The sequence below is a fragment of the Phoca vitulina genome, unplaced genomic scaffold, assembly GCF_004348235.1.
Source record: "Phoca vitulina isolate PV1807 unplaced genomic scaffold, GSC_HSeal_1.0 scaffold6, whole genome shotgun sequence".
Taxonomy (NCBI): Eukaryota; Metazoa; Chordata; class Mammalia; order Carnivora; family Phocidae; genus Phoca; species Phoca vitulina.
The window spans coordinates 13,974,545-13,992,239 of NW_022589709.1; the positions used below are offsets into that span (position 1 = coordinate 13,974,545).

General features: G+C 41.8%; 1 protein-coding gene across 2 annotated transcripts in view; it reads left to right on the plus strand.

The window, feature by feature from the left end:
* DOCK2 (dedicator of cytokinesis 2) overlaps window positions 1-17,695 on the plus strand; it is a 475,105-nt gene that overhangs the window by 130,110 nt on the left and 327,300 nt on the right. For both annotated transcript variants that reach the window (XM_032403689.1, XM_032403690.1), the window contains 9 exons: window positions 1,112-1,236; window positions 6,683-6,781; window positions 8,603-8,675; window positions 8,789-8,892; window positions 10,853-11,036; window positions 11,167-11,264; window positions 12,915-13,004; window positions 14,041-14,141; window positions 15,043-15,177. In XM_032403689.1, coding sequence (XP_032259580.1) covers window positions 1,112-1,236; window positions 6,683-6,781; window positions 8,603-8,675; window positions 8,789-8,892; window positions 10,853-11,036; window positions 11,167-11,264; window positions 12,915-13,004; window positions 14,041-14,141; window positions 15,043-15,177 — 1,009 coding nt within the window. The remainder of the gene's footprint in view (window positions 1-1,111; window positions 1,237-6,682; window positions 6,782-8,602; window positions 8,676-8,788; window positions 8,893-10,852; window positions 11,037-11,166; window positions 11,265-12,914; window positions 13,005-14,040; window positions 14,142-15,042; window positions 15,178-17,695) is intronic.

The following is a 17,695-nucleotide window of genomic DNA, read 5'->3' on the forward strand; positions in this document are numbered from 1 at the left end:
AAGTCAACTCCTTCCTTTTCAACTGCTTTTTCTCTATTTCTCTCCCTGAAGGCAACCACTGAAAATGATTTTTGTATATCCAAAAATCTTCCATACAGTCACATAATGAACACAAGCACATAAATATATACACATGCACTTTTTTCCCCTCACAGATGGGATCACACTTCATATGCTTTATATACCATTACTTTATATGCTTTATATGGTGTTCTGCAACTTGGTTTATCACTTAATAATTTATCATGGACATCCTTTCTACTTTACTACACATAGAATAGTTCTATTCTTTTGGGGAGAATATTGTCATTCTCTTAAATTTTTAAACTATTTTTTTTATTACCAGAGGACTCCATGCCTGTTGTAAAATGTTCAAATAGCATGAAAAGGTAAAAAGTGAAATGTTAAAAGCTCCCTCAAATTTTTGTCTCCAGAAGTACCTGCTATTAAAATTGTCCAAACGTGTATATAGTAAAAGAAAAACAAAAGAAGATTATATAATAACACTGTTTTAGAACTTCCCTTTTTATCTTAAACCTGTCTTAGACTTGTGTCCACCACTGCTCTTGCCGATTTACTCCTTTTCACGGTGTATGGTGGTCCAACTGGGGGCCTGTGCTGTACCTGAACCATCAATTCCTTGTGCATTCCCCTGTGGGGTTTTCAATTCTTATTGCCCTCCCCCCATTCCTGAAGACCCTCCGAACCTCCTTCCTGACCCCATGTTCCTTGGACACTTGAAAAGTCACCTTATCTGCTTCAGCACAGTAAAAGATCTATGGCCAAGGAGCTTTCCTTTGCCTTCCCAGAAGGTGTCACTAGAGGATGGAAATTCAATAATTTTAATGGAGAGAAGAACAGAGCCAATTTTGACCATCCTACCTACCTTTTTGCAACTGATGTCCTAGCATTCCTCCATCCCCTTGTTACCTCCTTCTCCAGCCTCCCTGATGAGGAAACAATGCTTCTTTGAAACATGTCTGATTTTAATTTCATTAGTAGATGTCAAGGCAGGGCACTCGCCCTCCCACTCCCACCCCTGTGCCTTCTAGTAAGTGTCTCTCCTGCAGTGAAGATGCCAGCTCTTGTCTCTCTCTCCCTCTGCCTGCAGGGGATGTCAGGAACGACATCTACATCACTCTCTTACAAGGCGACTTTGACAAGTACAACAAGACCACCCAGAGGAATGTGGAAGTGATCATGTGTGTGTGCGCGGAGGACGGCAAAACGCTGCCTGTAAGGGACCCTGCTGCTGCTCTGGGTGCCCCGGCTGCCTTGGGTGCTTCTGCTCACGGAGATTTGCTTTTCCCATCCCAATCTGCTCTCTAAATGCCAGGTGCCTTCGGGATGGCCTTGAGTAACGTGATCTACACCTTTAGAGCTTGGTTTGCACACTGGTCCATAGTAAGACCTTGTGTTAATTTGGTCTTTACATCAAAGCAGTTTTGTTTTGTTTTTTTTAATGAGAGAGAGAGCATGAGGAGGGAAGGGTCAGAGGGAGAAGCAGACTCCCCCCTGAGCAGGGAGCCCGATGTGGGACCCGATCCCGGGACTCCAGGATCATGACCTGAGCCGAAGGCAGTCGCCCAACCAGCTGAGCCACCCAGGCGCCCCTCAAAGCAGTTTTTCAATGTCTGTTTCTCCCCTTTCATGATCCCTTCTTTTTCTTTCTTTCTTTCTTTCTTTCTTTCTTTCTTTCTTTCTTTCTTTCTTTCTTTCTTTCTTTTTTCTTTCTTTTGCTTGGCCTCAGCTTAAAGGTCAGCTTTTTGCTGTTAAAATGTTGTTGTCATTGAAATCTGAGCTGGTTTATTCAGACAAAATCCATGGCAAGAAAAAGGATCAATACAGAGCCTTGGGCTGGTGTGGAGACTCAGGATGGCCTCAAAACAGACATTCCCAACACTTAATCCAACTCCCTAGTGCTCAGCTAGAAATTCTGGTGGAAAGCCTTATTCGTAAATTGGTCTCCAGAGGGCCAACACAGTGTATTCAAGAATGCAAAGCACGTTGCTATAAATATTTATACAGCATATGTCCTATACAATATTTCTCATGTGTGTTTACATTTATTTACTCATATTTCCTTTAAGGTTGTCAGCAATTGTGTCCAGTGTGTGGGAGGGTTCTACTTCTCAATTTCTCCTTTTGGAGTACCGAGCTGAAAATAAAATCAGCTCTCAGCAGCAGTTTCAGTGTGGACAAAGATTCCTCTTAGGCCACAGTAGGTGATTAGATAGCACAGTGGGGTGGGGGCAGGAGTATTGATAAGTCATCTGCTCTAACCTTGGGGACTGGGGTTTAGGCAGATTTTGCTACCCTCTACCTAAGAACATAACTAGCATTCACAGAGGAATTACTATGTGCCAGGTGCTGGGATAAGTACGATGCATTACCATTATTATTACCATTTTTACAGAGGGGGAAACTAAACCTTCAAATGAAACAACTTTTCCAAGGTCGTAAAATTAGTACGTGGCAGAGATGGGGTTTGAGTCCAGGTTTCAGGCCCTCTTAAATACTTCATGATAATGCCCATCCATTTAAAAAAAAATCCTCCAACTTATTTCTCATTTCAAAAATGATGCTAATAGCTACTTCTTTCAAATTCTGGGAAGATTCATAATTATTTTTTGAATTTAAAGAAATCCCATTGTGTTTTTATTGGTAAAGACTGGCCCCATTAATTACTATCTGGTTGAGCAATAATCCAAGTGTTTAACTCATCCTCTTTGTTGGATTCTGAAAAGTAAAATAAGTGAAAGACACTTTGCTCAAAGGAACACAAAAGAAGAGCAGTGGGTTTTTATCTGAAAGGGAAATTGCATTTCACGAACATATAGACCACTGCTTTGAAGTTATTTTTATCCAACTACCTGTTGGAGAACTTTTAAACCTCAGCTTCATTTTTAAAAACACTGATAGCTTGCCTTCAGTGTTGCTGAAGGACAAATTAGAAGGAACAGTTAACGGGAAGGCAGGTGTCTTATCTCACTTCTGAACCATTCTTCCTTCTACCCCTCTGCCACCTTTTCCAGTCACATCCTACCAGGCTGAGCAGACACACTCTTCAGAGATGAATATATAAGCAGGTATTCTGGGGGCTGAAATGGAGAGATAACTATGGGGCATGGTGGTAATTTGCAGTTTCCTCTATTAGGCAAGTTATGGGGGAGTTCAGTTGACTGACTATTGAAAATTGCGAAGGAAGCCTGTGGGAGGCTGCTCTTTCTTTATTTGCAGAAATAAATATTACTGCCTAATTAAGTGTCAGGCAGCGCACTCAGACACTTGATTCTGGTGGGTTCCTGTGGGGTATCTATTTCTTTTCCTGCTCCAGGCGCACACTGCCCTTGGCAGAGCAGGGCCAGAGGACAAAGTAGGTTACACTTATCCTTGGCTCACTTTGGGCTCTCAGCAACCTTGTTCAGGAGGGGCCATAGCAGAGAAGCTAATGGGTTAGGCTCTGGGATCAAATAGATCAGGTTCAAATCCCAACCTCCCTTCCTAGTAGCTGTGTAATCTTGGGCAAGTTTTATTTGTCTGTAAAAGAGGAATCATCATCTCCTCTTGGGGTTGCAAGTTAAACAAAATGGTACCAGTAAAGCACCTGGTTTGCAGTAAATACTCGGAAACAGGAAGGAGGGGTAACATTCAGAGAAGGCAGAGCAACTGGGCAGGAACCCAGGCAGTCAAATGGGCAATCTGATGTGGACAGATGCCTGAAGCAAGTTTAAGGAGAAGTGAGAAGGCTTCAATGCCAGGCCTAGAAACCTCTGCTCTTCTGAAACCAGCTAGCTTATGGGGATAGAAGCAGGACATGGAGAACAGGGTATTGTAGTGCTTGAGACCATGAACTCTGGGGCCAGGCAGCCAAGCTCAATTCCCAGTGAAGCCTTGATTAGCAGAATGACCTTGAACAAATTACATAATCTTTCTGTGCCTACAATTTTCTGTCTGAATAGTAGGAGACCAGCAGTTGCACCTTGCTTTTGCGAACATCAAGTGAGGCGATCTACATAATAGGTGTTCATTAAAATTTAGCCATTATTACTAAATAGGAATGGTAGTCTTCTGGCTTCATTCTTGCCTTATGGATGATGATTGGCATCTTCCCAGGATGTGGTCTTATAGGTATAGAACATTCTGGCTCTTAAAATGCATTTGCATCCATGGTGTTATTTGTCCCTCCAGTATTACTACCAGGGAAACAGGGCCTGTGTGAGGAGCCTGATTTGAACTCCTGCTAAAGTGTGTCTACCAAGACCAAGTCAGCATTAAAGGCTAGGCTTTCCTGATTCCTACTCAGATTGTCTTCAATTGACCTGAAACTAATGAGGAATTCTTACTGTTAATTGGGGACCATAGGGGTGGGCAATGGGGAAAATTATTGAATAGGTTTACTTGAGCATATATAAATTTATATTTTCTCTAAAACTGGGCTTAGTCCCTGGTCATGATTCTCGACACATGTGGAAACATTCAATTTTATCTTTGGTATGTTGAGAGTGAGGGTCTTAGGTCTTTCTCAGAGTAATACTGAATCTTTTTTCTACAGCCTTGGGTAATCAAAAATTTTCATCAAGATAGTTTTGTGGGAATCAGTTGCTGCCATATAGCAATTTTACTTTTACCAGAGATATATGTGTATTTTCAGATTTTATGAGCTACATGGGATTCACTGGAGTTACAGAAACTCTAAGCCCATAAATGTCACTAGATATAAATCTTCGGAGGCTGGAAAGCATCTAGGTTGTTATGGAAGGAACACTAGACAAGAGAGATAGTGGGCCTGAGATGTATGCTCGCTCAGCTATCTTTTTGGGCAAGTGACTTAATCTCTCAGGACCTCAGTTTACTCAGTTTTGAAATGGGGATAATAGCGGTGATCATTGGTGGTGGTTGTGAGGATTAGATTAAGTGAGGTAGTACGTGTAAAGGGCTCAGCATAATGCTGGACAAAAAGCAGTCTCTAAATGTTTAGAATAAGTTTGAAAGCATGTTTATAGTTCAGGCCTCAAAAATTTCTGACAGACTTCATCCCATTGAAAACCAAGAGATTGTCTTTCCTCATTTTTAGTTCACTGGTTATTCTTGTTTTTTTTTAAATTTTTTTATAAAGATTTTATTTATTCATTTGACAGAGAGAGAGAGAGAACACAGGGGGAGCGGCAGGCAGAGGGAGAGGGAAAAGCAGGCTCCCCTCTGAGCAGGGAGTCCAACGTGGGGCTTGATCCCAGTACCCTGGGATCATGACCCAAGCCGAAGGCAGACGCTTAACGAACTGAGCCACCCAGATGGCCCAATTCTTGTTTTTTTTAGAGGTTAATTCTGAAAGGACACTATATCCTTATTTTAAAATGGATTCAGTTTGGCTGCGAGTACCATCAATCATTCTTGCCCGACAGCTCAGAAGTAAAGAGGGAGAATTCCAGGGAGAGAGGCAGGATTCTCCTTCCCACAAGTTAGCTTCTCTCACTGGGGGTCCTAGAGTGCTCGTATGTGGCCTGCTTTGGTCACTTAACCTGGTGGTGTGATGGTGGGGGTGGTGGTATCAAGGATCTGTTGGTGAATCTGATGGAATCTGGTAAGGAGCAAGGAGTCTGTCATCCTAAAAATGCCCAGAGGCACACAGTTTTGCAGTTTGGGGGCTAGGGGCTCCAAAACCAATCCTTATGTCCCTAGATCTCTAGAGACTGGAGGTAGAATTCTTAGGCCCTTTCTGGGAGACCCAGCTTAGATCTTGCTGGGGGGCCAAAGAACTAGAATTAACAGAGAGAGATAGAATTAGGGGCTGACAGACTCTGTTAGAAGATAATTTTCCTTGTTGCTCTGAGAGTGTTTTTTATGGAAAACAATAAATATCCTATATAGGTATGCTTGCTCTGTGCTCATTCTCTGCTTGGAATATCTTTCCCACATTTTTGCTCAAAGCCAACTTGGAATCTTTCTTCAAGATCCTCAACTGTCATCACCTCCAAGAAATCTTCCCTGAATCGTCAGGCTGCACTTAAGGATCTCTTCTCTGTGCCCCATTGTAGTAAAGACATATGTCTGTCATCACATTGTGTTGTTCAGTGATTTGTCTGCTTATCTAATGATCCCTCCCCAAAACTGAACTCTCATGCCAGGTTTAATATCTGACTCCTGCCCATATCCCAGTGCTTGGCATGGGCCTGATACCAGAAGATGCTTGGTAATGGTGGGGCTCCCTCAGGCCCCTCTGCCCCTGTATCTGTCTGCAGCCCAGGTTCCCTCCTCTCACCCAGCTTTCCTGTTAGCATCGGAATCCATCGGAATGAGCTGCTGCTTGACTGATCTGAGCCTGTTTGTAAACTTTGTGCACATTCAGATTTGAGAAACAAATAGGATTAATAAGACTGGCAGGCTGCAGTAACTCCAAGGCTGGTTACCATTTACAATAAGCAGTCATGTCAGTGCCTGGCGTGCTCCAGTGGTTTCCAGAATGCAAGTAATAGAATTTCTGTAGTTAAGCAGCTGTCACTCCTGGGGCCAGGGATGTTCATGTATAAATCTGTAATGTAGAGGGGTATCTGGCGGAAGGGTTGGTAAAGGGAGGGTTTTCCCAGACCCTAAGGCCAGTGTTGGCCTTAGGGCCGAAATTGCCCAAGCACAGAAAATGGCAATTCTGTAGTGTTTTTTCTCTTTGTTTTTCTTGGGTCAGAATGCAATTTGTGTGGGAGCTGGGGACAAGCCCATGAATGAATATCGGTCCGTTGTGTACTATCAAGTCAAACAACCACGGTGGATGGAAACAGTCAAGGTAATAATAATAATAATAAATAATAATAATAACGATAGAGCAAACACATATCTAGGGGCTCTGAGACACCTCCCTAAGATCTGAAGCAATACCCTAGTGTGTGTCCAGTGGTGTGTCAGGCAGTGGAAATTGTGGCCCAATGGGTGAGTACCCTGGTTCTCTTGATCCCCCTTCACTGACCTAGAATCAGCCACTATAGGATTGTCAGATGGTCTTCTTGCGCACAGTGCCCAGCGCACCAAGCTGTGTCATTCCACTCAGCAGTGAGGAGCGACAGAGCTTGCAAGTAAACGTGAGGCTATAAAAGCCCACTTAATGCCTGAAAGATACCATCTTGGGAGGGTGCCTGAGACAAAAGTGGCATTAATCACAAATATTCGCATTACCAGATTGTCACACAAAGCAGAAGGGAATATTGTGCATTGGAAGAAGAGTTTGGAATTAATTCAGTGAACAGTGGAGCTTGAACACAGCTTCAAATGTCTCTGCCTTGTAATTAATAGCAGTCTTTATTCACCCTGTGCTCTGAACCCAAACACAAGATGTTCACATAACTTCCTTTTTCTGAGACAGCTCTCCAAACCTCAGTGGTTCTTGCCTGGTCACCTATATTCCCATTTTCCTCAGTGGGTCTCCCTGAACTCACTGTACTCACTCCTTGCACTCACTCTTCAAAATGATGACCTGCCCAACTTTGGGGTCAGAAAGCTATTGGACCAAGTTGGTCTTCTCTTTTCTGTGTTCTCTTGTACTCTAATTATTTCTCTTTGCTAGCCCTTGTCAAGTGGTTGTTAAAATATGTGTCTCCCCATGTGAACCGTGAGCTTTTGGGCTGCAGGGCCTCTGCCTGGCATCAGCAAGGCCAGCGTTTCACCTGACTGTGGCTTGGAGTGGCCATTTGATTCACAATGAAAGAAAGAATTGGACTGCAGTCACCCAGGAGGCTCTCAGTTCCTTTGTTCTGTCTGAATTCACAAATGGTGGACCTCTTCAGGCTCAAATTTCATTCTCTGGAGCAGAAAGTGTCTCAAAGTATACAACTGTTTGGCTTTTAATAGTCATCCATACAGTGTAAACTTGTCCCTTTTAAAAATCAAAGTGGTTTCCTCACAGGTAGCTAAGCTTCTCTGTTTTGGCTTCAATTGCATGTTACAGAGAGAGCTGTGAGGTGTCAGGAGGTGGGCAGTCCAGAGCCAGGACTGATGGCCCTCAATTTAGGGTGTGACAAACCACCCACTGGACAGTGAAATTGGGGTGACTGAGGACTGAGTGATTTGGCTCAGTGTCTTCAGAGGTAAAAGCATCTGGGTATCTGCCCAGCCAAGGATGGGAATGAGCCCTAGGATTTTCTGAAATATTATTGGAGTCAAGCATTTTTATGAATTTGCATAAACAAGAGTTCTCAAGCATACCCCCTAATGACCACTGTTAATTTGCTAAGCCCTGCTGCAGTTGCCAGAACTCCTGGAGTGTGTAAAGAAAATGTGCATTGTGCAGTTTGCAGTGCATCAAATCCTGTGCTTAAGTTATGTGACTTTTATATCAATTTGGGGAGATTCATTTTAACCCACTGTAATTTACGGACCTCTTTTCATTGGCTAGGACTGCAATTTGCCAAATGGATTACATTTGGTACTTTATTTTCTCTTCATAGCTAGTTCTTATGTAATTTATTTACAGTTCATCAGGCTTGATGGATGGGTAATAAATCAGCATGCAGCTCTCTCAGTTAAATGGTCAGGCTGCCTTTTGGGGGGTGGGCTGGAGTGGGGAGGGCTGTTTAACTCATTGTCTTCTGAGCTCTGGTTTCTGCCTACCAAGGTGGCTGTCCCTATTGAAGACATGCAGAGGATCCATCTGAGATTCATGTTTCGACATCGGTCATCCCTGGAATGTGAGTACCTGACCAAATGGCATCTCTGAAGCTCCCCTCAGGGGAGAGGAGTGGGATAACTGGGTGGTCCATGTGTCATTTTTTTTTTCCTGACCTCACAATGCTATTTCCAGCTAAAGATAAAGGAGAAAAGAACTTTGCCATGTCCTATGTGAAGTTGATGAAGGAAGATGGGACCACTCTGCAAGATGGATGCCACGACTTGGTCGTCCTAAAGGTACCATATGTTGGAATTAACTCTGCAGTGAGTGGGGCTCAGGAAGCCAAGGGAAGATGGCAGGATTGCTTAGTGGTTAAAAGCAGGGACCACAGAATCACACACACCAGGGTTCACCAGCTGTGTGGCCTTGCATAAAGTCTTAATTTCTCTGCCTCTGTTTCCCCTTCTATGAGCCCTCAGTGAATAATTGTTGAGTGAGTATCACATGAGACCGCTCATATAAACACAACCGTGATGAGTACATAGCACCTTGAATAAGTGGAAAAGGTTGTTGTTATATACAGAATGGGCTATTGACTCTGGAAAGACCCCTGTGGAATGTATAGAAGACCAGCAAGAAACATTTGAGAGCTGGAAACTAATGGAAACATATCAGAATCTGGGGTCCCAATCCTGCCGCTGACTAAATCTGGAGTCATTTCACACACCTTTCTGAGTGTCCGTTTCCTTTTTCTTAAGTGTGATGGTAATATTTATGACAAACCAGCGAGATGACCTATGTGGAAGGGCTGTGTATAAAAGGGTATACAGATATCGGCCATCATTATTTTACATCATGAGACTTGTATTGTTTTTGAGAAGTAGGAAGTGTTTATCTTGATCTCACCTGCTTGCTTTCCCACAACCCCTCTTGTGGCAGTGGAATGCGTATGCTAGCACCTGGCTGGAGACAAAACATGTGCTTGTGAAGGAGGACAAGGCTAAGCCACAGGCATAGGGATCCAACACTTGTCCTTGGCTTTCTCAGCCTTGGGGCTGAAAACACCCTTTTGCCTATGGTCTCCATGGCAAACACTGCCTCATCGAGGCTTCATCACCGGCACTCTTTCTCTGAGTCTCTCTGGCTTTTCTGGAAACCCCCACCCCCTTCTTCTGCACAGCTGCTCTCTTCTCATTTATGGCACATCAAGGTAGTTCTTGCCTTGAAAGCCATTCTTCCCCAGTGGACTGTGAACTCATGGCGGGGCGGGGTGGGGGGAAGGCAGGGGAGGGTGGTGGTGGTGGCGGAGGTCCAGTTATAGTCAGTTTGCAATGTACTCATTTTTCTTAAGTCTCAGTTTCCTCATTTGTAAACTGACAATGATAGCAGTGTCTACAACAGTGACGATAGCAGCTGTGAGGTTTAAATGAAACGAACCAAGGCATATAAAACACTTAGAGCAGCATCCAGTACTGAGCGAGGGCTCAATAAACATTAACTCCTGTAATGCCTATCTCTAACCATGCATTTCCACATGCCAAGGGACTTAGGTGTCTCTCAACTCTGCTAAGAGCTCTATATGCATTATGCCCATTTAGTCTGCCCCAAATTTCTGGGAGCTAGGTAATATGGTTAATCTTCAGTTTAATCATGAGAAAAATAACACACAGAAAGACCAAGCATAGGCAAGACTTGTGAATGGTAGAACAGGGTCTAGATCCCAGGACTTTCAGATTTTAGTGCCTTTGCTGTTAACTTTTCCTTTAAGCTGATTCCTTATCTTGCTGGTAGGCATGTGTTAAGACCTCAAGAAATTTAGGGGCACCTGGGTGGCTTAGTCAGTTAAGCATCCAATTCTTGATCTCAGCTCAGGTCTTGATGTCAGGGTCATGAGTTCAAGCCCCACGTTTGACTTCATGGTAGGTGTGGAGCCTACTTTAAAAAAAAAAATCTCAAGAAATTTAGGAGGAATCAAAATGGCCTGTCAGGGAAATCTTCAATTCCCTTCGTGCTGTTAATGAAGTCCATAGAGCCTTCAACTGGTTGGTCAATCCCTTTTCCATTAATGTAACTTTGGGTTCTTGCCTGTTTTGTAGAAAAATAGCCCTACCATACCAGCTGTTTATTGCTTCTCTGATGATTTTTTCTGATTCTGACTCTCTGTACCTTACAATATGTAAGCTGGCCACTGCAAGCTCTATGTGGCATTGGGCATGTACCCCTGGCTGGGGGAAGTAACCACAGTATTGTTTCCAGGGGGAGAGTAAGAAGATGGAGGATGCCAGTGCTTACCTGACCCTTCCTTCTTATCGACACCATGTGGAAAACAAGGGGGCCACCTTGAGTCGAAGCTCCAGCAGTGTTGGGGGTCTCTCCGTCAGCTCCCGAGATGTGTTCTCCATTTCCACTCTGGTGTGTTCCACAAAGCTCACCCAAAACGGTAATGAAACCATCAAGAGTTGTATGTATGTAGTGTGCATGTGGATGTGTGCATGGGTAAGCCCAGCGAGGTCCTGAATGGACATTTTAAGCCAAGAATAGTAATTCTGCTTGCCTGGACTCTATTTCAGTGGGCTTGCTGGGTTTGCTGAAGTGGCGTATGAAGCCTCTGCTGCTGCAGGAGAACTTAGAGAAATTGAAGATCGTCGATGGAGAGGAAGTGGTGAAGGTCAGTGGGGCTTCATTTTGTTTGTCTTCATCCACCAGTGACAGAGCTTTAAATCATGGGTAGCTCTGGGGGGGCAAATGAAGTCTTGAAGGAGATGGGACTTTTTCTCTAACAGTGGGACACAGTGTCCCAAATTGCCATGAGAAACCTTTACTGGAAATTCAGAGGCTGATTTGGTTCAATGATGCTGAATGTTGAGTGGTAGAAAACTATGGTTGTGTTCAGTTCCTGGAAGGAGATCAGCCTGGGTGTAGATCTCAGCTCAACTGCTTGCCAACTTTACGTGATAGTATTGTGAATATGACATATTCTGTAGAGTGGTTGTGAGCATTCAAGGCAATAATATTTAAAAATTACTTAGCATAGTCTCTTACACAAAGTACATAATATTGAACTAAACATGTAAATCATAGAGAATTCAATAAATAGTAACTATTAATTATTTTTGTTGGTATAAGTTGCTGTAATAGTTTGATGTCTTAGTACTACTTACATGTTACTATTAGAAATAAAAAGTATTCTTAGTTCCTGCTGCTTACAGAGTATTATGCATTATACATGAAAGAGGGAAAGACATCAGGGCTCACATTTTAAGTGAAACAAGCAGAAAACAATACAAATGTCAGGTGTATTGTTGTGTCCACATGGTGCTAGAGAATATAGTGTCTGAGGTGTAGATTTAATTAAGCAACCCTTCTCTCCAGTTCTATGGGACAAGTGTTTCCCATAGGTCTTGGTGATCTTGTTTCCATCAGGAACTTGGTCCAGCTAGAAACTCTGAGATTAAACATCTTTATTTGGTAGATGTGTGTTTTCAGGAACTATAGGAAATATTGACCCATCCCTTAGGAAGGGAGAGTATCATATTTTAGTTAATTTTCCATACATGGAGGAGCAATGGTAGAATTTTCAGATCAGTGCTTTAAATGTGCACTATTGACCCACCTACCTGGTTTAGCAGTAGTGGGAAAATTCTCTAGACATCCTTTCATAAGGTCTATCACCTTTGGGCAGCTTGGAGAAGCATCTGGGGGGGAATTACATTATCTCCACCTTTGCATTCTTTTTTATTTTTCTAAAAAAGTTTGTTACTGAAGTATATAATACAGTAAAATATGTACAGAGCACTTACCCTAAGAGTATAGTTCCCTGTATTTTTACACACTTATATATCCATTTACCCACCCTCTAGATCAAGATACAGAACACTTTTGGAATTGCAGTAGGTTCCCTCATACCCCTTCTCAACCTCCCCTATGCTGACTACCATGATAGATTTTTTTTGCCTGTTCTTGAATTTCATAAAAATAGAGTAATAAATAATGTACATTGTTGTGTCTGACTTATCTTACTCTACACAATTCTCATGGGGGTTATCCTCATTGTTGCATGTAGAAGTAGTTTGCTCTATTTTTTTTTTGAATCACTATGGAGTATTCTGTAGTATTAAAATGCCGCCATATGTTCATTCATGCTGTTCATTGACAATTGGGTGCTCCAAGTTCTGGCTCTTGTGAAGAAAGCTCCCTGGACCTTTTGAATGCAGCATGTGGTGGATGTGTACTCTCATTCTCTTGGGGATACACTGATGAGTGGGATTTCTGGGTCACCTGCACTGTTTTTTAATGTGACCTTCATTATTTTGTCCAGTTTCTCCAGGATACTCTGGATGCCCTCTTCAATATCATGATGGAGCATTCTCAAAGTAATGAGTATGATATCCTCGTCTTTGATGCTTTGGTAAGAAAGAGGGGAAAGATGTTTAGTGACATTAGACATCAATGTCTGTCTCACTGTGAGAACACTGAGAACTTGTGGCCTTTGTGGTCCTTTTCATGAAATTTTTTGGAGGCATTGTAACTTTCAGCAACCAGAGCAATGAATGAATGAGCCGCTGGGGTTTTTGTTTCTTTGTTTGTTTCTAGTTCATTTGAAAGCATGGCAGGGTGAGTAAAAGGGGAATTTTAAGTGTTGATGTCATATTGGCACTGGTTGCAAGTACGTGAAGCTGGATACCATGAATAAGGGCTTCAGCTTTCCATGAATGCTGGGAGCTAGTCCTTGGCCAGGTCGTGAAGTATCCAAAATGTTTCCTATCTTCTTCTTTCTCATAGTCTCCAAGTTACCAGTGTTATTACATCCTCCTGGCCACCAGAATGTTTTATGGTGGCCCTCCATCCCGACCATTCCTCTTCCATCTTCCCAAATGGTTTCTTCCTCCTCTCTGTCCCAACTCATGTTTTTTCAGTGTCATGTCCACACTAGGATATCAATAAAGTTCAGTATGTTAACTACTTATGTCAGTGACATTTACATTTTAAAGAGATTACTTGGAGACAGCTGTGACTTAATCCAGTGCTTCCCAGAAGGTCTCTTGGAAAGCTAGCCCTCAAGAAAGATGCTTTGTGACAAAAAAGATCCTTGGATTAAATAACTCTTAGGGACGTGCTGGACATTGTATGACCCTCTCAGAGATTCACAATGCATGTAGATATGTTAAAGACTCTAAGAACCCTGCAGTAAAGAAGTCAGTCCAACAATGATATCCTGAGATTTGTCAAACTTATCTGACCATGAAACACTTTTATCCTACGACACCCTGTAGCACACTTCATGGAATGCTTTTTAGAAGAGGACTAATGAAAAGGACTAACAATATATTCATGAGCTAATTCCTGAGCAAAATCATTTTGCTGGAGGTTCAGTTATGCCATGTGAGTATGGCTTCCTGCCTTGGGTCTGACCCCCAAATACTGATTCTTTGAATCTTCCTCAGATCTACATAATAGGACTCATTGCTGACCGAAAATTCCAGCATTTCAATACCGTTCTGGAGGCTTACATTCAACAGCATTTCAGTGCGACCTTGGCTTACAAGTAAGTTACTGTACATATGGGGATTTCTTGTGCACCTCTTACTTGCCCTGCCAGGATGCCTAGGGCACAAGGAACTTGAGTATTTTCCTTTGTACCAGGCTGTGTGAGTTCTCCCTTTACTGATAAAACCCCATCTATGCTGGGTTATTTGGATTAAATAAAAATATGCAAACCCATAGGTCAGAATGAATATTTTATTGTGGTAGAAGTACATGAAAGCATTCATTCATTCAGTCAGTCAGCTATCATTTATTGAGCAGCTACTTGTGGTAGACACTGGGATTCAGAGGCTAGGGAGGAGAAAGCACACAGGCCAGGTAGCCTATTATAACTTGGGTATAGGGGGCTGATGGTTATAGATGGGAGGTGATACTGGAAAGGTTGGGAGAAGCCAGTTTGTAAAGCAGCCTTGAAAGCTGGGCTGGATAGTTTGAAGTCTGCCTGGCTGGTAATGAAGAAACATGGAAAGTTTCTCAGCAAGGGAATTCCATAATATTATTAGAACATTTTCTGTAGGAAGGAAATGCTGAAAAGAGCATTCTCACCACCATTATTCCTACTCATATTCTGATTGTGACTACTTCTCCTAGCCAAAAGATTTTTTTTTTCCTCACTAGTTTTTCCTTTGCTGGCTTTCTATGGGCAAGAAATACTTATTCACTCCCTGTATTATATATATATAATATAAATTTATATATAAAAAATTTATATATAAATTTATATATAAATTTATATATATATATAAAGCAGAGTTATTTTTATGGCTGCAAACGAGTGAGTAAGCTTGGCTATACCACCACCTTTAACCTTTGATTGAATGCTTTATGATTTATGGAGCAAACTAATGATCACATTGTAGGCTGGACAGAGATGTATTTTGAAAATATAATCCCTTATTCAGGAAATTGATGACAGTGCTGAAGACTTACTTGGATACCTCCAGCAGAGGGGAGCAATGTGAGCCGATCCTAAGAACTCTGAAAGCTTTGGAATATGTGTTCAAGTTCATTGTTCGGTCGAGGACATTATTTTCACAGTGAGTGCTTGTTATGTAAGAGTGACTGATTAGTTCTGCAGTTCCTCTGGGATACAATAGTATTTGTGTCACTGGAGAGATTCTTTTATAAAATTACAACCAGCCATTGATCAAAAACAACTTAAAAATCCAACATAGAGTTATGAATAGGTTATAATTGTTCCCTCTAAGCTCATTCAGGGAAAAATATAAATCTTAACATGTTATAGAGTTATGTTTCATCCAATGAACTTAATTTGTGATTTGCGCCTCTTCTGTGTTTCATCTATCATTCTTCATTTGATTTGAGATAGAAAACTTTCCAGGAATCTTCAGTGATAGAGGTGCTGGGAGTGGAGAGAGCAGAACTTGGGGAGTTTGACAGTTATTTGGCTCTAGGAGGTTGTGCATGACAGATGAGCTGGTATTTGCAGTTGATCTGTCTGTCCTTGAGATCCTAGTAGCCAACAATTGAGCTGACATGTTAGAACACCTAAGAGATTTGATGTTTGATGAGCAGTATTACAGAGGTTAGCTGTTCTTTTGGAGGGCTTCGGAGATAGAGGCATTCAAATGCAACCTGCAAAAGAAGAATTTATGTTCATCCTGGCTATAAGGCAGTTAGGCAGGCAATTAGTTGTGAATATATGTATGATCAAGTTGGTTGTGTGTGATGGGAAAACATACATGGAATGTATTGCCTGGATTTTTATCAATGCAAATGAAGAGCATTCAACTCAAACTGATTTAGGCAGAGTAGGACTTTTATTTTATTTCACATTTTTTAAAAATCCAGAAGATAGTTGGCCTCAGGCATGACCGGATCCAGATACTCAATGTCATCAGGATAGTCTCTGTCTCTCTAGATCTTGTCTCTGGGTCCTGTGCTAAGGGTCATGTGCTAAGGTTTTAAACAGTCTGACCAAGGAAATGAATATGCAGATTGTATGGTCATGGTTTCATGTGTACCTCTGGAGCCATGTGCTAGGTCAGCCACATATGGTATAGACTTGTTTCGTTGGAGAAAGTAGAGATCTGTAGTCATCATTTTGACCATGATAATGGATGGGCGATGGGCTACAAAAGTTTCATACTCGACAAGGCATCTGAAATATGAATCATTTTGGATTCTCCTAAAACATTCTTTGAGATTACAGGTGAGAATTGGAAGAGATGAATGTCTTGAACCATGTCACAAAACCATGTCATGTGCATTATTCCTTTTTTTTAATTTTAAATTTTATTTTTTAAATTTAATTTTACTAAAAAATAAATTTACTTTTATTTATTTATTTTTATTTAAATTTTAGGCAGTTTTATACAGTATAATATTTGTTTCTGGAGTAGAATTCAGTGATTGATCACTTAGATACAACAGTGAATCATAACAAATGCCCTCCTTAATACTCATCATTCATCTAGCCCTTCCCCTACCCACCTCCCTCCAACAACCCTTATTCTTAAAGTGAAGTATCTGTTTCCTCTCATTTGCCAGTTAGTCAAAGTAGATACTGTGTATTAAAGTCTTAGGGGTATTCTTCCATGTTTGAGAGATACGTGTCAATTATTTGAAAACCAGTGGGTCTTTCTAAAGATTGAGTTTCTTGGAGGAGTTCAAGGATTCAAACATTTTAATTCCAGATTAATAGGCAAGGATATCTTATCTCATCTTGCAAGTGAGAACTTTAGATTTACAAGAACATATATTCTTCATTTATCATATCTTCTGCCCCAGTTTTTTCTTTTGGTTTATTTATTTTACTGTTTCTTCCTTCCTTCCTTCCTTCCTTCCTTCCTTCCTTCCTTCCTTCCTTCCTTCCTTCCTCCCTCCCTCCGTCCCTCCCTCCCTCCCTCCCTACCTCCCCCCACTTTCTTTCTTTCTGTCCTATCTCTCTTAGTCTTTGCCTCTTCCCTCTGCTGGAGCAAAGAGTGTTTGTACATTTGTTTTCTTCTCTGCCTCAAGGCATGTCATCCTGCAGAATCTCTAGCTCTTCATTCAGTGTAAATTCAGTGCTGCTGGAACTCTAAGTGACTTTTGGCTTCTTAAGGAGTGGGGTGCTCTGTTATTTCTTGCTGTATCCCCAGCAGAGCATATAGAACATCATGGATATTCATGAAATACCTATTGGACAAGGTGCATTTTGGGGGGCTAAGAGATGCCTTTGGTCAGAAGAGATGCCTCTAAGATAATCCAAGCCCAATCTTGAATTCTTTCTCATGAACAAAGTGTAGGCTGACCTGCAAGAAAGGTCTAAGACCTCATGCTGAGGGAAGGTAGTAGTTTTCCTGTGTCTTGTTCATTTTAGAATCTTTATCAATGACTTGCTCTCTAGTGCAGCATCAAGGACATAGGGAAGCAATGGAGGTATTTCCCCATACTAGGAGAGCCTTTTACTTGGGAAACTAGAAAATAGAAGGTTTGAAATTTCTAAGCCAGCTGGTGGGAAATCATAATATAATTATTGCTTTGGGGACTTATTGTGTCTGGTATTGTGTTCCTGTTTCCTGTTATTTCTTTGTCTTCTTTCCTCCTGTGCAT